At 40.9% G+C, this 18,155-nt stretch overlaps 1 protein-coding gene across 1 annotated transcript; it reads left to right on the forward strand.

Moving 5' to 3' along the window:
• Positions 1 to 6,792: 6,792 nt before the first annotated feature.
• Positions 6,793 to 8,847, forward strand: LOC119914013 (relaxin-3 receptor 1-like). The gene has a single exon (XM_038732986.1). The coding sequence runs from the start codon at positions 7,372 to 7,374 to the stop codon at positions 8,596 to 8,598; it is 1,227 nt and encodes a 408-aa protein (XP_038588914.1). The 5' UTR covers positions 6,793 to 7,371; the 3' UTR covers positions 8,599 to 8,847.
• The last annotated feature ends 9,308 nt before the right edge of the window (positions 8,848 to 18,155 follow it).

The raw sequence follows: 18,155 nt of genomic DNA on the forward strand, positions 1-18,155 counted from the left end.
GTATCCAGCTGGCATCTGCAGCGTCATGTGGCAGGAGCCAACAAATTCCACTGTGAGTGTAAACATAATGAAGTACCGTCCTCTGACATAACGTGACTTAATCCTGTTGGTGGAAGGATTTTGTCCTTGATTCTGACACTGTTTCAAATGTCATTCTTTAAAATGTGCTAAAAATGAGATAAAAATCAATGAAGATTTAAATGTATAAGCTTGATAGCATCATAGTGGAAACAGGTGGCAAAGCTATCATAGTACAGTAGATAGGTAATGAATAGTCAATTTTATTGACTTATTTATTTTAGCTTTACAATTAAATGTTTTCTTAGTTGATGGTACTCCAGCATTGCACTCCTATATCACTGTCAGACTCACAAGGAAGAGTTTTTGAAAAAAGTCTTAAAATCGATGTAGCAGAATCAGAGGTCAACTTTTTTATTCCATGCATTCTTCTTCCTTCAAAACTTGACACCTATATTACCCACAATGCAAGACTAGATGGGTCTTTCCCTATAAAGCTCCCATAACCCCTCTTGAAACCACAATTTGTGAATGTCATTTTTACACTTTTTGTACAGATTAAACAAACCAGAAGTGCTGGTATGAAGATTTGGACAGAGCCAGGCTTGCAGCTTTCCCCGATTTCCAGTCTTTATGCTAAGCTAGGCTAACAAGCTGCTGGCTATAGCCAGTAGCTTTAGTATATTTAGACATATACAGACATGAGAGTGGTATCGATCTTCTCATCAAACATCCAGCAAGAAAGAGAATGTCAAACTACTCATTTAAATGACTGTATCTTGCAACACATTCTCACTCCCAACTCGTCACATATGGATGCTTGGTCAAGCCCCCTGTGGTGTCGTCTTTTTTTGTCATGCTGCTCTTTTTGTTAATGCACATTGAATTTGTCCTAGTCGGATTAATAAAGTACAGTATGTCTTCTGTATTCTAGCTTTTGCTTTATTTTGCAGGGTTTCAGTGTGTTCAGTGCCACCAGCTGCAGTTTTTGAATCCCTTTCAAAAATCTCATCAAGAAGTGTTATGGTCATGGTCTGCTAGAATTGAATAATATGAAAAAGACACTTGGCTGAATGTGTTTTGCAATTCATTTTACAAAAACGTGACAGACATGTCCTTGGCTTCTGTTGCTGTTCTTTGCTTTGCTCCAAATTTGTGACAGTATGAAACTAAGTTTTGAGGAGAATGGATTAAAATGCAATCAAAAATAATGCTGTTAACTGAAAACTCTGAAGTGATAAACCATTTTTCTCACAACTTTATTACTTTAGTATAAGGATAGGCCAGAATACAGTTTTGTATTCTCTGCCCCGTTTACAATGAAGGTGTTAGGATCTTTGACCTAATTCCAGGTGGCCTTTGTGCTCTGCCGTCTTCAAAAGCGTGACAGCTGTGGAATGCTGGAGTTTCTATATGAGGGGTGTGTCTGCAAGACTTGGAAATGAGGCTGATAAGAAAGACAGATACCAGCCAAATTGCAGTAGATGTTTGATTTGGGACGAAGACGCTCTTCTATCAATGTATTCCTTAATCCCTCACCGTCATTTTGAAACACCTTAAACGACTGTATTCAGTAGATTTCTATTGGCTATTAGACTTTGAATGATAGATGTGACTGCAGGGTTCATTCAATACAGTTATAACAACTCCATCTGTTCTCTGGTATGTGTGCAAGCTGGTGGCTCCAGCAGCTGTGATATGACTACCAAGCAGTTTGACTGGGAGATATTGCACCAACCTTTGGTGACACATAGATCAGCACTGGAAGCGAACGTGGGGAGTTGTTCAGAGAGTGATTTGTATCCTCTCCTGTGCAAATCAATTTGTCTACAGATTTTGTAGGTTGCATGAATACCACTCCACCGCTTCACACACACACACACACACACACACACACACACACCCAGCAGTCTGTGGCAGAATTTCAAAACAAACTCACCAGTGGAAGAGGCCCAGTCCGTCCTGAGCAATAGCCAATGGGGTGCTGCTCACCAGAGTAGATAGCAAGAGGTGTCCCTTTTATTTTTGCAGGCTACCTGAGTATTTTTTGTTTGCATGCTGGGATCCAGAAGAGGAAGCTTTTGTTGAAATATATAAACTCTTGTGGAGATTTGAACTGAGGACTCATTCATTGGTGATCGAACTTTGGGTTTTGTATTGAGCACTGACTGTGTAGTACACTGTGGTGATCTTTGTATTTCTTGTTGTCTGTAGGTAGCTTTGAAATACCTGGTTGTTAAGTAAGGTGGAGTGATTATCATGCAACCTACTGAAATACATGGGTTCTTTTTTACCTGCAAACATTCATATGTTTGGATTCATGAAATGAGAGTGTAATGTCAACATGTCAGCAGAACGCCTATCACAACAGCCTTTTTAAGATACTCAACACAGAAGTTTGGACTTTATCAACGATGGAATGTAACAGAAGGCTATATATTAACTTTACTTAAGTACAGTTTAAAGGTACTTGAACTTAACTTGAGTACTTCCACTGTATGATACCTTTTACTTCTACTTTGCTACATTTCAGGAAAATGTTGTACTTGAACTACATTCAATTGAAATGATTGAAATTGAATAATTAATTTGCTGATAAAAGTCTTCAATAACATAAAATTACAGTATAAAATACTTTCACTTAGTTCCACCTCAAGCAGATGTAACATTACAATGTTGCTGATATGTCAGTGTTTAAGTAACAATAGAATTTGTAAGAATTTAAATGATTGCATGATAAGTACCTTTACTTTTAATACTAAAGGGAATTTAAGTACTGAGAAATTTTACTCTTTGGTATTGCTACTTTTACTGGAGTAAAGGAACTGAATACACCTTCCACTGGATTGAATACATATAAAAAGAGGTAATACTACTGCTTACTTCTTATAAGAGCTAGAATCTCACGGCGGGTACTGTGATCTGACTTCTTTTTCTATTAGCACACTGAGTTCAATTTTTATATGTGCCAGACGTAGCATAGGGAAATGGTAACAATCAGTTCCATGTGAACCAGACCAGTTTTGGAAAAGTGACATTTTAATCAGAGAGATTTTAGAAGGCTAGGTGGGTAAATGCAACATGGATTCAGTAACTATCATTCTCACTCTGTAAATTTTTGAGCTTATCAGCTCCCATGTGAAGATATCCTCCAAAAGTGTCAGGAATCTTACATGGTGATTTCCACAGAATACATGTGGTAGAAAAGCCCAACAAAAGGAACCTTACATGCATGGTTCAGATGTTCTTTTCCTTTATTTTGATTCCCCATAAATAGAAAAAGGATCAGGGACAAAACACTTCAATATGGATGGAGGTCATGTCTTGCTGACTTCCTGGATGAAAAACAAAGATTTGGTTTCCTTTTCATTCAACTGTCGGATGATACATAATTTCGCCCACATGATTCTGCCTGTCTTGTCAAATGAATCTATACACTGTAGCATGATGAATATAGGAAAACTGTTTCTAGAAAATGAACATTATCATGTTGACATTACACTCTCATCTCATGAATCCATTTGAGCTTAGATATGATTTTGAATCAAGATAGCAAGAAAAGATCTGAGTGACCTCAAAAGAGCATTCATTGTTGGGGCACAGATGGCAGGAGCTTCAGTCACAAAGGCTGTTGGAGTGGCTAGTGTTTCTATTTGAGCTGTGACTAAAGGGACATCTGCATTTAGATCTATGGGAAAGACATTAGTGATAGGGTCTGAAATTGTGATCAACCTTGAGCGCTAATCTTAACCTCCATACACCCCATTTCATGTGTGCCATACAGCCAGGTAGGCTACTGACACGTAGCCACGGTAAAGTGAGATCAATAGGAAGTAAATTAAAAGTAATGGATAGCAAAATCCACAATAGAGAGAGACCATAAATCAACTCATGAAAGCTTTTAGAGTTTGACAAAATCATCTAAGACCTTCACTGCAGTTAAATAAATGTGTGTGGGAGTTCTGAGTTTGGAGAGAATCCCAGAGGTTTCATTGTTTAGGAGCAAAGGCTGGAAAACACATATACAAACTCAATATGTAAACACATTCATATTTCTATTCTGTGGTATTGCTACTTGTACCTGAGTGAAAGATCTTACTGTTGTTGCTGAGTCATTGTAACTTTACTTTAATGATATGATTTTCTGGTTTAAAGTGTCAATAACTGGACAAAAATCATTTATCACAGAGTCAGACAATTTTCATTTTCTCCAAGTATGATGTATTAAAAAAATCCCCTCATCATCAGATTGGGATCCCTAGACACAGACATAAAAACTGATCAAGCGCCAAGCCTGATTGTACTGCAACTGCTCTGCCTCATGATTTCTATAACATGTTATTACTTCAAAACAGAGGAATGCAGTGTGGTGTGATCATAACCACCTGTGCAGAGCAGTTTAGGGTTCAGTGCCAGGACAGTTGAGGTTATTTTTCATGCACACAGGATTGATACATTTAGCACTTTAATACATTTTGGGTTTTTGAGTAATTGCAATGACACCACTCCTAAAAAAAAATCTTGTTTCTGCAAGATAATTATACCAACTGAATTGTAAGACCACTCTCATGTGAAATAAACTTCGAGGACCCACCTTTTTTCAACTGCGTAATATTGCAAAAATCAGCAACATCCTGACTCAAAATGATGCAGAAAAACTAGTCCACACATTTTATACTTGTAGGCTGAATTACTGCAATTCTATCATATCAGGCTGCTTGAATAAGTCCCTTAAGGCTCTTCATCTGTTTCAGAATGCTGCAGCACGTGTTCTGACAAGAACCAGGAAAAGAGATCATCTTTCTCCTGTATTAGCATCTCTGCATTGGCTTCCTGTAAAATCCAGAATAGAGTTTACAATCCTTCTGCCCACCAACAAAGCTCTTATGGTCAGGTACCATCTTATCCTAAAAAGCTCATACTACCTTATTGCCCCACCACATCACTGCGCTCCCAGAATGCAGGGTTATTTGTGATTCCTAGAGTCTCCAAAAGTAGACTTGGAGCCAGAGCGTTCAGCTATCAAGCTCCTCTCCTGTGGAATCAGGTCCCACTTTGGGTTCAGGAGGCAGACACCATCTCCACATTTAAGAGTAGGCTTAAGACTTTCCTCATTGACAAAGGTCATAGTTAGGGCTGGCTCAGGTGAGTTCTGAACCATCCTACTTAAGGCCTAGACTGCAGGGGTGCTTCCGATGATGCACTGAGCTCCTCTCTCTTTCCTTCTGTGTGCAACCTTATCCAATTAATGCATGTTACTATTTTGACTTTTCCCTCTCCCACAGTTGTGTGCGTTCTCTTCCCTCTCCTCTTTCCTCCTATCACTTTCTGCAGGTGTTCCTGGAGTCTGGATCTGGGGCTGCAAGTCATCTGCTGCCCTCCAGTTCCTACACAATATCTGCTACTACAATTATTACTAGTTCTATTATTAATATTATTAATATTACTATAATTATCAGTACCATTATTAATTTCTGTACCAATGCTACTTTCTCTGCTTGTATTTTCTTCTGGATATTGTGTTGCATGTATCACATGCTCTTTATCTACTTAGGTTTTAAGCAGCACTCCCAAATCCCCAATAAGTCTATTGGGACTTATCAGACTAAATGACCATGATCACCATGTAGGTTAACATACTGTGAATTTGTCCGTGAATTACTATTTGGCAAAAACAAAGAAAATAAATAAATATCTGTCCATGCATAGCCCTTATAACATATTAAACATGAAATATTTCCTTATTTGTTGTAATAACAATGCTTTAAGGGAATTCTGCATTTTGTCACCCCCAACAAACCTGTAACTGAAGGGTAGACCACTTCAAAGAAACTTATTGGGTTGTACTGTAATAAGGTGAGAAGAAAATATATAACTAAATGGCCTAACTAGATTTTAAAACAATTATGAGCATTTTTACTCATATAGCAGTCTGCAGGACCCCAAACAGTAAAGGAATGGAGCCAGTCTCTGCAAAACACATGGATTTTATGGGCCTTAGTCATCCACATGCCCACTACTTTTGATTGACTGGACATAATCAGGAGGGGGCGATATTGCTCTATTTACAGATGGTTCACACGTATTCCAATCTCAATCAGAGACATGCCACACATTTATACAGTAAAAGACGCAAACAGTACACAACAGCACCTGCCTCATTCCTGTATCATTAGCTGGTCTACTTCCATTTTAACTGTCTCCTCGCTACTTAGGCTATGTTTGTTGTATTATTTTTAAAGCGAATGATTCATTGATTAATGCAAAATCACCACATACCCTCACCATCGAGAACACTGATTGATGTGATTTTGGGGACACTACACTTCATAACAGAGGAGTTATTGAATATTTTTGTAGTATCTCTTTTCGGCTGTAGATAAATAGAAATGTTATTTGTCCAGCTCGGGTGGCTCGTTTTGGTTAAAATTGGGTTGTAGCTGGAAGGAAAGAGACGTTTGTCTTTTCACAATGTTTCGCTTATGAGTTATTGATCTGATCCACTGAGTAAAGCAACATGCCCAGTAAAATGTATTTACACAATCAATTCAACAACACTTGGATTACATGTAAAACAAATGAAATACACACAGTTTCAATAGTTTTGATACAGTCTAGACAGAAAATCATGCAAAGCATTTTTGCTAAAACAGTTCCAAACCCTAGTTAAGATTAATATAAAACACATGGGGAGCTATGCACTTAAACATTTAAACACACACACACACACGTGATGTTAAAGAGAATAAGCTGTGGCCTATATAGAAGAGCTTAGTCAGGGTGGTGGGACCAGAATATTATTATTTTGGCCATGTGTTTGTAAATATCAATGACCTGGTTTGGGTCAACCGGGATGATCTCCTCAATAATTAGCAGCAAAAGATCTGAGAGCCTGCCTACCCCCACATCTGTTCCTGAGCTTTTCTGGGATAGTGCACCCTATATGGCACTACATAGCGTGAAACCTTAGATAATCACGCACACTGGGCCACTCTAGCAGGATCCCCCCTCCCACATAGGTCTTTAATCAGAACCAAGGACAGCGCCAGATTGCGCCCTGACGCGCCATGACGCTCTGACGTTTGGAGAGGTGAGAGACGCACAGAGAAAATCTTAGGACAACACGACAGCCTTGTAAGGAGCTCTTCACCTGTAAGGAATGCACAGCAACATTTCAGTTATTTTGTGTTTATTTGGATTCACAGAAAACACAGACAGCTTTTCAAGGCTATTTAAGTAGGCTGTCATTACGTAATATAGCTAGGCAAGAACATAAAATCTAAGGATTTTCCCCAGGAGCCTTTGGATTTATAGGCATGACTTTTGTAAACATCCTCGGGAATTAAAGTTAAAATGTCTGGAGAATTTGCTGACACTAATTACGAAGGCTCAGCAGGGATAGTCTATGCTGCAAGTGTCAACTTAAGCTGCATTTTCAACACGACCAACAGCTCGTACTGCGACTACTTCCACCTGTCAGAATTGGAAAGAACATATTTTGTGGGAGATGGTGCCGCTGTAGTGAGGATTATCATCTCTGTCATCTACTCGCTGGTTTGCGCGCTGGGTCTGGTTGGGAACTTACTAGTCCTGTACCTAATGAAGTCGAAACATGTGTGGAAAAAATCTTCCATCAACCTTTTCGTAACTAGTTTGGCTGTGACTGACTTCCAGTTCGTCCTGACTCTGCCGTTCTGGGCAGTGGAAAACGCGCTGGACTTTACGTGGCCTTTCGGCAAAGCAATGTGCAAGATAGTTTCCTATGTGACAGCTATGAACATGTATGCCAGCGTGTTTTTCCTGACTGCCATGAGCGTGGCCAGGTACTGGTCGCTCGCCTCTGCGCTCAAGGGCAGGCGGCGGCGGCCACACTGCTGCTCCGCGCGCTGCATCACCGTCTTCATCTGGTTCGCCGCTGTCTCCGCAGCTCTGCCGCACGCAGTTTTCTCCACAACCGTCATGGTTTCCAATGAGGACCTGTGCCTTGTCAAATTCCCGGAAACCAACGGAACCGCGCAGTTCTGGCTGGGACTTTACCATTCTCAGAAAGTGCTGCTGGGTTTCGTGGTGCCGCTGGGCATAATCTCAGCCTGCTACCTGCTCCTTTTGCGCTTCATCACCTCCAAAAACATCAACACATCGAGCGCCAAACGACGCGCCAAAGTCACCAAGTCTGTCACCATCGTGGTGTTATCCTTTTTCCTCTGCTGGCTGCCCAACCAGGCGCTGACAGCCTGGGGCATTCTCATCAAACTGAACGTGGTTCATTTCAGTTATGAGTACTACACCACGCAGGTGTACGTCTTCCCCGTGTCCGTGTGCCTGGCGCACTCCAATAGCTGCCTGAACCCCATCCTGTACTGCCTGATGAGGAGAGAGTTCAGGAAAGCGCTGAAAAAACTCTTCTGGCGGATGACTTCGCCGACAATAAGGCCGATCACAGCCACCACAAAGCAGGAGATGAACGAGCAAGGGCACGTCTTGGTCCCCGTCAGTGCGCCCGAGGAGCCCGCTGTGGTGTTTTATCCTCCGGGGGTTGTTATGTACAATGACAGAGAGCTGCCCCAAAACAGCAATTAGACTAAAGTGCCACAAGGACAGGGTTATTAAATCAATTTTGATTGTAATTTGCATCTATGTTAATTAGGCTACTCCATTTCTCGCCTTGCAGCTGTCAGGAAAGTTGGATCTGCATGATTCAAAAGGAGAGACATGTGAGAAAACTTCGGCCAATTATGATAAAAGAGTAAAGGACATTTCTCTTGTGCACAAAGAAAGAAGAGATAGGCTTACCTTATTTTGAATGTTTCTGAATTATTCTATCCAGAAATGTAAAAAATATATATTTGAATGTGTAAGTAAAGTGTATCTATATGTGAGACACTCGCTGGTCCTTCTTTGTGTGCAGAAAACACCCCGGTGCTCTTGTGGTGGATGTCAGTGAAGATGAATAATGTCGAAATAGTTTTTAGCACCACAACATCTTACCTTGGAATCATAAAAATGATTCCAATGAGTTCCACACAGTGAGGTAAAACTTAAATTTGGGGGAAAGAGAGTATCGATATTGGCTGATAAACTGAGCTGTGGCGTCAGAATCTGCCTCAGAAGAGAAAAAGGTGGATTGATGAATATTGAGAGGGCATCATGTGTCATAAATCTATATGCTCATCATACACTCCATTCTTTAAATAACTTTTTAAAGCATTTACATGACTACATTCATGACTAATACATAAAAAAGTTATCAAGCTATTGGGGAAAATAAATTCATTCTTTTTTTTAAATCCACTTAAACAGCTCAATCCTTTTCATTTGCTTACTCTAATAACCAATGAAAGTGTCATAAGAACTTTTCATCAAAACTACCTTAATCTCAAAGTCCTTTATTTCTCCTGACATTTGCCATTAATACACAAAAAACTGCAAATGCATACTATCTTTTAAATGTCAAGTTGGGTGCAGTGTTCAGTGACCGCACTTTAGATATATTTAATGGGTCATTTCACAACCCGCACAAAAAGATTTTTTAAAAATCTATTCCTATAAAAAAAACATTGAACACATTGATTTAATGGATACATTTTCATACAAGATACAAGATCATGTGTTTTGATCTCTACAGATATGCAGCACCATTAGCCTCCTAATTTACAGTAAATGTTGTCTTGTGCAGGAAGTCAGATCTCTATCGCTTTCTATCGGATCTAATTTTTTTAATTTATTCAGGACCATTTCCAAATAAGTCATTAGTGTCTTCTAATAAACCGGAACAACTTCCACACCAAACCCTAATTATTTCTTCACAATATCACCTGTTTAAATAAAATACAATTTTACAGCAGTTAAATGTCACAGATGGATGATACTGCCTGTTGGAGCCAACCCCCACAGTAAGTTAACATATTAATGCACTGTTTGCAGCTGAAGGTACATGTCAGCCTAGATAGGATTAGGTTAGGGTTAGATTTTTAATTGGGCCTCTGCACTGATAGAACGTTTAACTGGGAAGGATTTAATTAAGTGCTGGATTCAATATTGTCTTATTTCTAAGAAGAATGTAATTAAAATTCAGTCCTTCCTCCTCTTGCTGCCTTCAAGCGTGTGCAGTCAGGGGAGTGCAGCAAACCCACTATAACATTCCACATCCTGAGATAAATACTGCATCTAACGTTTATGCCTCTGTGCCTCTGGTCGGAGGCATTGTGTTTTCGGGTTGTCAGCCCATCCCGTTCTTGTGAATGCAATATCTCAAGTGCTGCTTCTTTCTTTTTTTCTTATTTTTAAAAACCTGTCCTGCCCAGCAGCCTGGTATAGAGTATGATGACCTGGATACCATATTGTGCCAGACAGATTACTACTTTACTTTACTTTAACAAGAGAGTATTAATATACTCCTTTGTCTGTTTTATTATTTATTTAATTATGTATTGATTTGTCACCGGGCCGGACAGGTGGGCAGACACAGGGATGGGGGGGCACAAACAGACAGCGCAGAGAAAGGACAACACCTGTAAGAGAAGGGGGATGGAAGGTGGGGACAACAGGGAATAGCAGAGGGAATCACCAATTGCAGAAAGCAACAAAACCAGCAATAGAACAGAGAGGGGGGCTTGGGGAGGAGAAAAACAACAAACAAACAAACAAACAATTAAAATAATAATAATAATAATAATAATAAAAATAGTAAAAGACAACAAGCAGAACAGCATCAATAAACAGCTGACATAGTAAGACAACTAAGAGAAAAATGAAAACAGTCAGGCATACTAAATAAGCAACACAACACAGCCATAAGAGCTGGAATAATAACAATTAATTTAAATAAGTAACTGAAAGAAAAGCATCAAGAATAATTCTACCAGGGACAACCTAAATTAGTTTGTTTCTATGTGTGAGACTGTGTGTGTCTGTGTGGGTGAATGTGTCTGTATGTGTGTGTGTACCTGTGTGCGCATAAGTCTGTTAAAGAATGTAGTTGTTAGTGAGAGTGGGATGCCACGACTGTGCCACACCTACCCCAGCAACAGGCAGGCAAGAACCCCAGTAGCCAATAGGGGTGGGAGAAAGAAAAAATAAAAATAAAAATAAATCAAAAAAATAAGACTCCCAGATGCACTGCGATGCAAACGCGGAAGACCCCGACGCAACCAACAGACGCCCCCCAAAATAAATAAATTAATAATTAAATTAAAGAAATAAAATAAAAACGACCATCCAAATGCCAGTTGACAACGCAACGCCAACGGAAGGCAAGAAACGTAACCCGCGGAAGAGCAGCGCCCGGACCGACCGCGGCGCGCACACAACATATTGATGGCAAGTTCGAGTCTTTTGACAGACTCGTTCATTAAAATGAACTAATCTTTTTTTGAGTCATTTCGTTCATTTGAACTAGGCTGGTTATTGCGGCGCTGCAGCCCTCTAGTGGGCGATTAAAAAACAGCGCCGTTCTCAAACGCGGAAGGCTGCCTGGCTTGCTTTATTTGACAAAGTATAATGCACAAATTCACCTCTTGATTACTGTATATCATCATTATATAAACCCCCCTGGGCCCGCAACCAAATTTAAATCATGTAAAAACCACAGAAATATGTTGTCAATATGTAATCACCACTACTCAGGCTAAATCCTTCCATTGTTACAATCTTTCCCGAGTATACAACCAGACCAGCCATATAAAGGCTTATGTATATAATTACTATCATTATCTCTAAAGTTCTCATTCATAGAGCAGCCTAACGTCCCTATTCATGAGTAAAATATTAATATCGTAAATATATTGACCGCGGTGAAGTTAGTTTTAAGTTGGATATTCGACAGACATTCACCCAGGATCCAGTGACGGCTTTTTAGTCAGTTCACCCAGTGACGGTTAGCTCACCTCTGATGGCTCGCTTTTAACCAACGGGGGTTAGCTTAGGGACCATCAATAAATTCAAATTGTGAAAACAGTGTTATGGGAAAATCATTATTTATTTCAATAGCTTCCAAGTCATGTGACGCAGAGACTTCAAACCGATGCCGAATTGTAGTACTACACTGGGAAAATGAGACACACCACTTCATATTTGATTTGAGTAAACTTTATATTTTATATTAATATTTATTCATAATTTATTGAAAATAATGCCTTTTTTTTCAATACCTTCCAAGTCATGTGACACAGGGACTCCAGACCAATGCCGAATTGTAGTACTACACTAGAAAAATGAGACACACCCCTTCATATTTGATTTGAGTGCATTTTTATTTATATATATTTATTCATAATTTATTGAAAAAAGTGCTGTTTTTTTCAATAACTTCCAAGTCATGTGACGCAGAGACTTCAAACCGATGCTGAATTGTAGTACTACACTGGGCAAATGAGACACACCCCTTCATATTTGATTTGAGTGCATCTTTTATTTTATATGAATATTTATTCATAATTTATTGAAAAAAGTGCTGTTTTTTTCAATAACTTCCAAGTCATGTGACGCAGAGACTTCAAACCGATGCCGAATTGTAGTACTACACTGGGCAAATGAGACACACTGCTTCATATTTGATTTGAGTAAACTTTATATTTATATTAATATTTATTCATAATTTATTGAAAAAGTGCTGTTTTTTTCAATAGCTTCCAAGTCATGTGACGCAGAGAAATACATGCTAGGTTCCAACTGCTGATGAGAAAGAAACTAATACTCGTTCACACACACTCACACAACAATGGCACAGCCTTCTGAGCAAATACAGAGGGGGCATATATCTTAAAGTAGTGGACAACCGCTCTACCTCTAAGCAACAGACATTGAAATAAATATATATATAAATATGTTACGAAAGATTTTTTTCAATTTCACAGGTCCAGTGTGATGGCTGTGAACGGTGGTTCCATGCTCAGTGTGTGGAAATGGACAGCACACAATATGAAGAGGCAAAGAAAGGAAACTGGGAATGTCTGTTGTGTAAACTGAGTTTCTTTGAAATCTGCTCAATGCTGTGGAAGAAAATGACTGACTCTGTGTGGTACAACTGCAGTTGTACAAGAGGTGTGTAATATGTGTAATGGGTAGTAGTACAATTCGGCATTGGTTTTGAGTCCCTGAATCATTTGAAATGGAATCTATTGAAAATTTTAAAAATATAAATAAATATTCATATAAATAAATGCACTCAAATCAAATATGAAGGTGTGTCTCATTTGCCCAGTGTAGTACTACAATTCGGCATTGGTTTGAAGTCCCTGCGTCACATGACTTGGAAGCTATTGAAAAAAACAGCACTTTTTTCAATAAATTATGAATAAATATTCAAATAAAATAAAAATGCACTCAAATCAAATATGAAGGTGTGTCTCATTTGCCCAGTGTAGTACTACAATTCGGCATTGGTTTGAAGTCCCTGCGTCACATGACTTGGAAGCTATTGAAATAAATAATGATTTTCCCATAACACTGTTTTCACAATTTGAATTTATTGATGGTCCCTAAGCTAACCCCCGTTGGTTAAAAGCGAGCCATCAGAGGTGAGCTAACCGCACTTATACAACCGTCACTGGGTGAACTGACTAAAAAGCCGTCACTGGATCCTGGGTGAATGTCTGTCGAATATCCAACTTAAAACTAACTTCACCGCGGTAATATATTGAAGTAATAAGCTTGATACACTATATGAATAAACACACTCTAATTAAAATTGAACCAATTTAATAATAATCTGGATCAAGCCACCAAGTTCTTAAAGAACTCCAGCACAGAGAGAGGAACAAAGAAATAAACACATATAAACGCAGCAGTTTGGCAGGTCTGGACGCAGAATGGGCCACATCAGGTCCGGATTCTGCAGACAGAGAAACACACATGAGCACATCGCTCTCAAACACTGCAGGTTGTTCACCAGTCACGAGCGGTGAAACAACAGCACGGCTCTGTTGGTAAATAAAATTAAAAGTTTCGTTGCGTTCTCTGGCGGACCTGGATCAGCTGTTAGTTGTTTACAGCTGTTTACAACTGTTTTTAATGACCGGATCTGTTTGTTTTGGAGAGGAGACGACATCAGAGGTAATTCGCTCCAGGTAGAACCCTGTCAGGGCTCTGAAGTGGACCCAGAACAACTCTCATCAGCTGTTAGCAATAAACACTAGCAGGACTAAAGTTACTGTGTTAAAACTATAACTTAGCACAACATCACTGCGACCTGCCTCTCATTATCCGGCGCTGGTGTTCTGTCGACTTATGCTACCAATGAGATTTGCTACTTAGCGGTTCTGCGAATGCGCATGACCTACAAGCGCGGTCTGTTTCCACGCCCATAAATCTGTGCAACCTTGCTGTTGGGCATGCCGTCGAGACAGCGGATGATCATCAGCAATATTAAAATAATTATTCATTATTAGTCTTATCAGAATACGCTACCCGATATCTTAAATAAAGATGGCATAATATAGATTTCAACATGCTCCCCATCTCCTTACAGTACACATGGAGTGAGTAGTGGTGCAATATAAAATGATTCTGTAGTGGGAGCATTATTTGATCGGGGATATTAGTCAGAATAAGCTACCCCTGAAATGATGTAATATAATCAAAAAACAGAAGACATCATAATACTGTAAGAGTTGTACCTTTATGGGATTGGAAATGGGAACACATACGGTAGCATTTTTCGACAAGGCAGCATAGAACACCGGCAGTCACTCAGCCTGTAGAATGAACGAAAGACTGCGGAGGACCATGTGAGCGGTGAATGAGTGGTTCATTCCTGCTCCACAGTAGGAGCTGTCACGTGAAAAATGAACGACTCAGACCTAGAGACCCACAGTTGAGAGTCGTGAACTAATCAATTCTGTTTCCTGTGCTGACGGAGCCCATGCAGCTGCCGTGTGACGAGTGAACGTAAGAGTCCAAGATCCTTCCAAGATGCGTGAAAATCAACGAATCACTCACTGAGACCCGTTCCTCCCGAGTCATACACGATTAGGTCTTATGAACAAAACGTTCTGTGAACGACACAACACTAACACAACATAGACCAGTGCCCCCCCCCCCACCCAGCACCCCACCGCCGCGCAGCGAACAACCAAAACGGCCAAATGCCACGCAATCATCAACATCAATGCACAAATGATGAGCCCAATGCGCGCACTGCGCAAGCATGGTGACACCCAATGCCCGGCAGCCCCCTGTGAATCCCGCGTGCCAGGTCGGGCAAACGAGAGAGAGCGAGCAGCAGAACACCACGGCAAAAGCCAGCGGAGAGAAACACCAGCAGCAAGTCCCAGCCTGGCAGCAAACGCGACACGCAGGTCACCGTGCACCCGCCAATAAAAGTCCGCCGTTCCCCCAACCGCCGGAAAAACTAAGGCCGCCCGTGCCAGCCGACATCCCCCATTCACATCACGACCCCAGGCCGCCGTGCAACACCAGCCAAACCAGCAACGAGGCATATCAACCAGCTCAGCTGCATGCCACCACAACCCACCCACCAGTCAAGGGCCGAGAACTCCAGGCACAAGCCCAGAATAAACCGGAGCACAGCCCTGCCCGCACCCACACTGCAAAAATTAACTTCATACTTCAGTATCCAGAGGGGTCCAACAACTGGCCGACAGAGAAATGGGGAAGCACGGATCCGAGGCCAACGAAGCAAAACAGGGACGCAAACAGGTCCCTCCAAGCCAACGAGGAAATGCCTCCCCCCGACTCCAATGCACAAACTAAACGCCCAGCAGCCATCCAGAGACCCTGCCCAGGAAAAAGCACAATGCATCAGATGCATCGACAATCGCCCTACAATCCCACCGCAGCCCTCCAAACTGCAACCGGATCAACCCGCGCAGCACCCAGAGACCCCCACCCCCAGTAGCCAGGCACTCCGAGACCCCCCATAGCGCAAAGGACCCCAGACCGCATGTCCCAGGGAAGCTGCACCCCGCCACGAGGAAGAACAGCAGAAAGCCGTGCCGGGAAGCTCCCGCCCCCAGGGAGTGATAACGCGGGAGAACCAGGCCAACAGTCCCCAGCCCAGCCGAGACATCCCTCCCAGAGTGCAGGCAGAGCCAGCAGCCCCCGAGCCCGTGAATCCGAGGCAGATCTCATATAACAAGGGGTTGTCTATGGGGATTGAATAGCTTTTGGAGCCCTGGTGGTTGCCTCTTGGCCATAACTGAAGAACTGATAACCATATTTCACAGTTGGTCAGACACTGTATAGCTGACACTTTTGACTCAAAGAACAAAGGTCATTGCGACTATATAATAGGTTTTTAAAGGTACAAGGTGTAATTCCTGGCCACATTCTCCAAATAATAGAAGTCAGAATGTCACCTCCTCCTACCCCTCAGCCAGGCAACTCTCTAAGTGATTCTGCTCTTTTCTAATTACACATAGAGCTTATCTTTACATGAACCTTATAAATAAATTTTTACATCTGCCTGGATAAGCGGGCATCGCTTCTTCCGCCAATGAAGTTAAAAGGACCATCGCACTGTATGACATCTGCAAGGAGGGGCTTCTCTCTGTCCCTCTGTTTAGACACAACTGACAAATATGTGAACAAGTATGTAATTTAAAGAGGTCATATTATGCTTTTTGCCCTTTTCCTATTTTTATTGAGTTATATATCTTTTTTGAGCTTGTAATAGGTTTGCAGGGTGAAAAAGCCCAAAGTCCACCCCAAAGGGAGTTTCCATCTCCTACAGAAAACACAGCTGCCTGAAAACAGCTCGTTTGTAGTCCAGCCTTTCTTCCGCTTTCTTGTGACATCACAATGAAATACGTGTCATAATGCTTGCTGAGCGACTAGTCCGACACACCCTCAAAAAACACTGGGGAAAAACACTTAGCTGCAGCACACACCTCCTCCCTACCAACACTAGCTACCCCCCAGGCAGTCAATGGACATGAAGTTGTTACTGTGATGTAGAGACAGAGCTCAGTTAAAACTTAATGGATGAAAGATACTTCTGTTACAGATTAATAACTCACCACTTTGAAACTCTTGCTCCAGTCCATGTTGCTAAGTAGGTAAGGGGATATACAGCGAACCGAAGCCGTGTTTACCGCCTTCTCACGACCCGCCCTTCTTGCTTCTGATTGGCTAGTAGTCATTAACTGGAAACTGTGTATGTGCAACTCCCAACAAAGATCATTTAGAGACAAGATGTATCACTCCATAGCTAAAACATAGCCTTCAACACACAGGGTGAAAAGAGGAGCCTCAGCAATGTGCAGAATGACAAAAATATGGTGTTTTTGAAAATGAAACCAGTAACCTGTTCTGGTACAAGTCCTAAATAGATTTTGAACCTGATGAGCATCATATGACCTCTTTAACAAACACAATAAAACTAGTGATAGGCCTATATTTCTAATAGTTATTGTGGATGGGCAGATTTTGGTATTTCATCATGTGGAACTGGTGGGTGGGGAATTGAAATTCCAGGAGAACAGCAGGGAGAGGGGCAGAGAAATCAAATGGATTGGCAACATGGGACTCACATTTCATCATTTAACAGAATCATCATTTATATCATATGATAATAATTTATATTGTTTGTAGGTGATTATCAATTTCTTTTCTTGTCAGATTCATCATATACACCTATACCATTTCACTTGGTCTGAACAGCCAATTGGTTAACTATGAAAGAAAGCGGGCGCGCCTTGCTAGTGTAATTCTGTGAGTTTACCAGCTCATAGAGAGGCTTGACATCTTAAAATGGCAGGAGAAAACATAAGCACCATATTTTGTGTAGCTATTCTCTATAGGAATCCTTCCTTTACATAGTAATCAAGTACACTTTACACCTTACACGATGATAATCCTTCATCAATCAATTTATCACTGGATCATACATATGTATCTCGATAACTTCCATATAGCCAAAAAATGCAATTTATAACCTTTTATTCATTCCTTAGTGGGTTCACTACAGATGTTATATAAGTCTAGAAAGACATGGCCGTAAACTGCAATTTGACCGGTTGGCGGAGGCACACAACTGTGGGGGGGAATTAACTTTACCTAAGCAGTTAAAAAGCAATGGGACTAATTTTATGCACACACACTGACAAGGCTACTTTAATTAGAAATAAAGTGTAATGGCTCTAGGACCTGGGTAATTAAATTTGCACAGCAGAGCGATC

The sequence above is a fragment of the Micropterus salmoides genome, unplaced genomic scaffold (genome assembly GCF_014851395.1).
Source record: "Micropterus salmoides isolate LMB-PRFRI ecotype aquatic unplaced genomic scaffold, ASM1485139v1 Ms_hic_scaffold_20, whole genome shotgun sequence".
Lineage (NCBI taxonomy): Eukaryota > Metazoa > Chordata > Actinopteri > Centrarchiformes > Centrarchidae > Micropterus > Micropterus salmoides.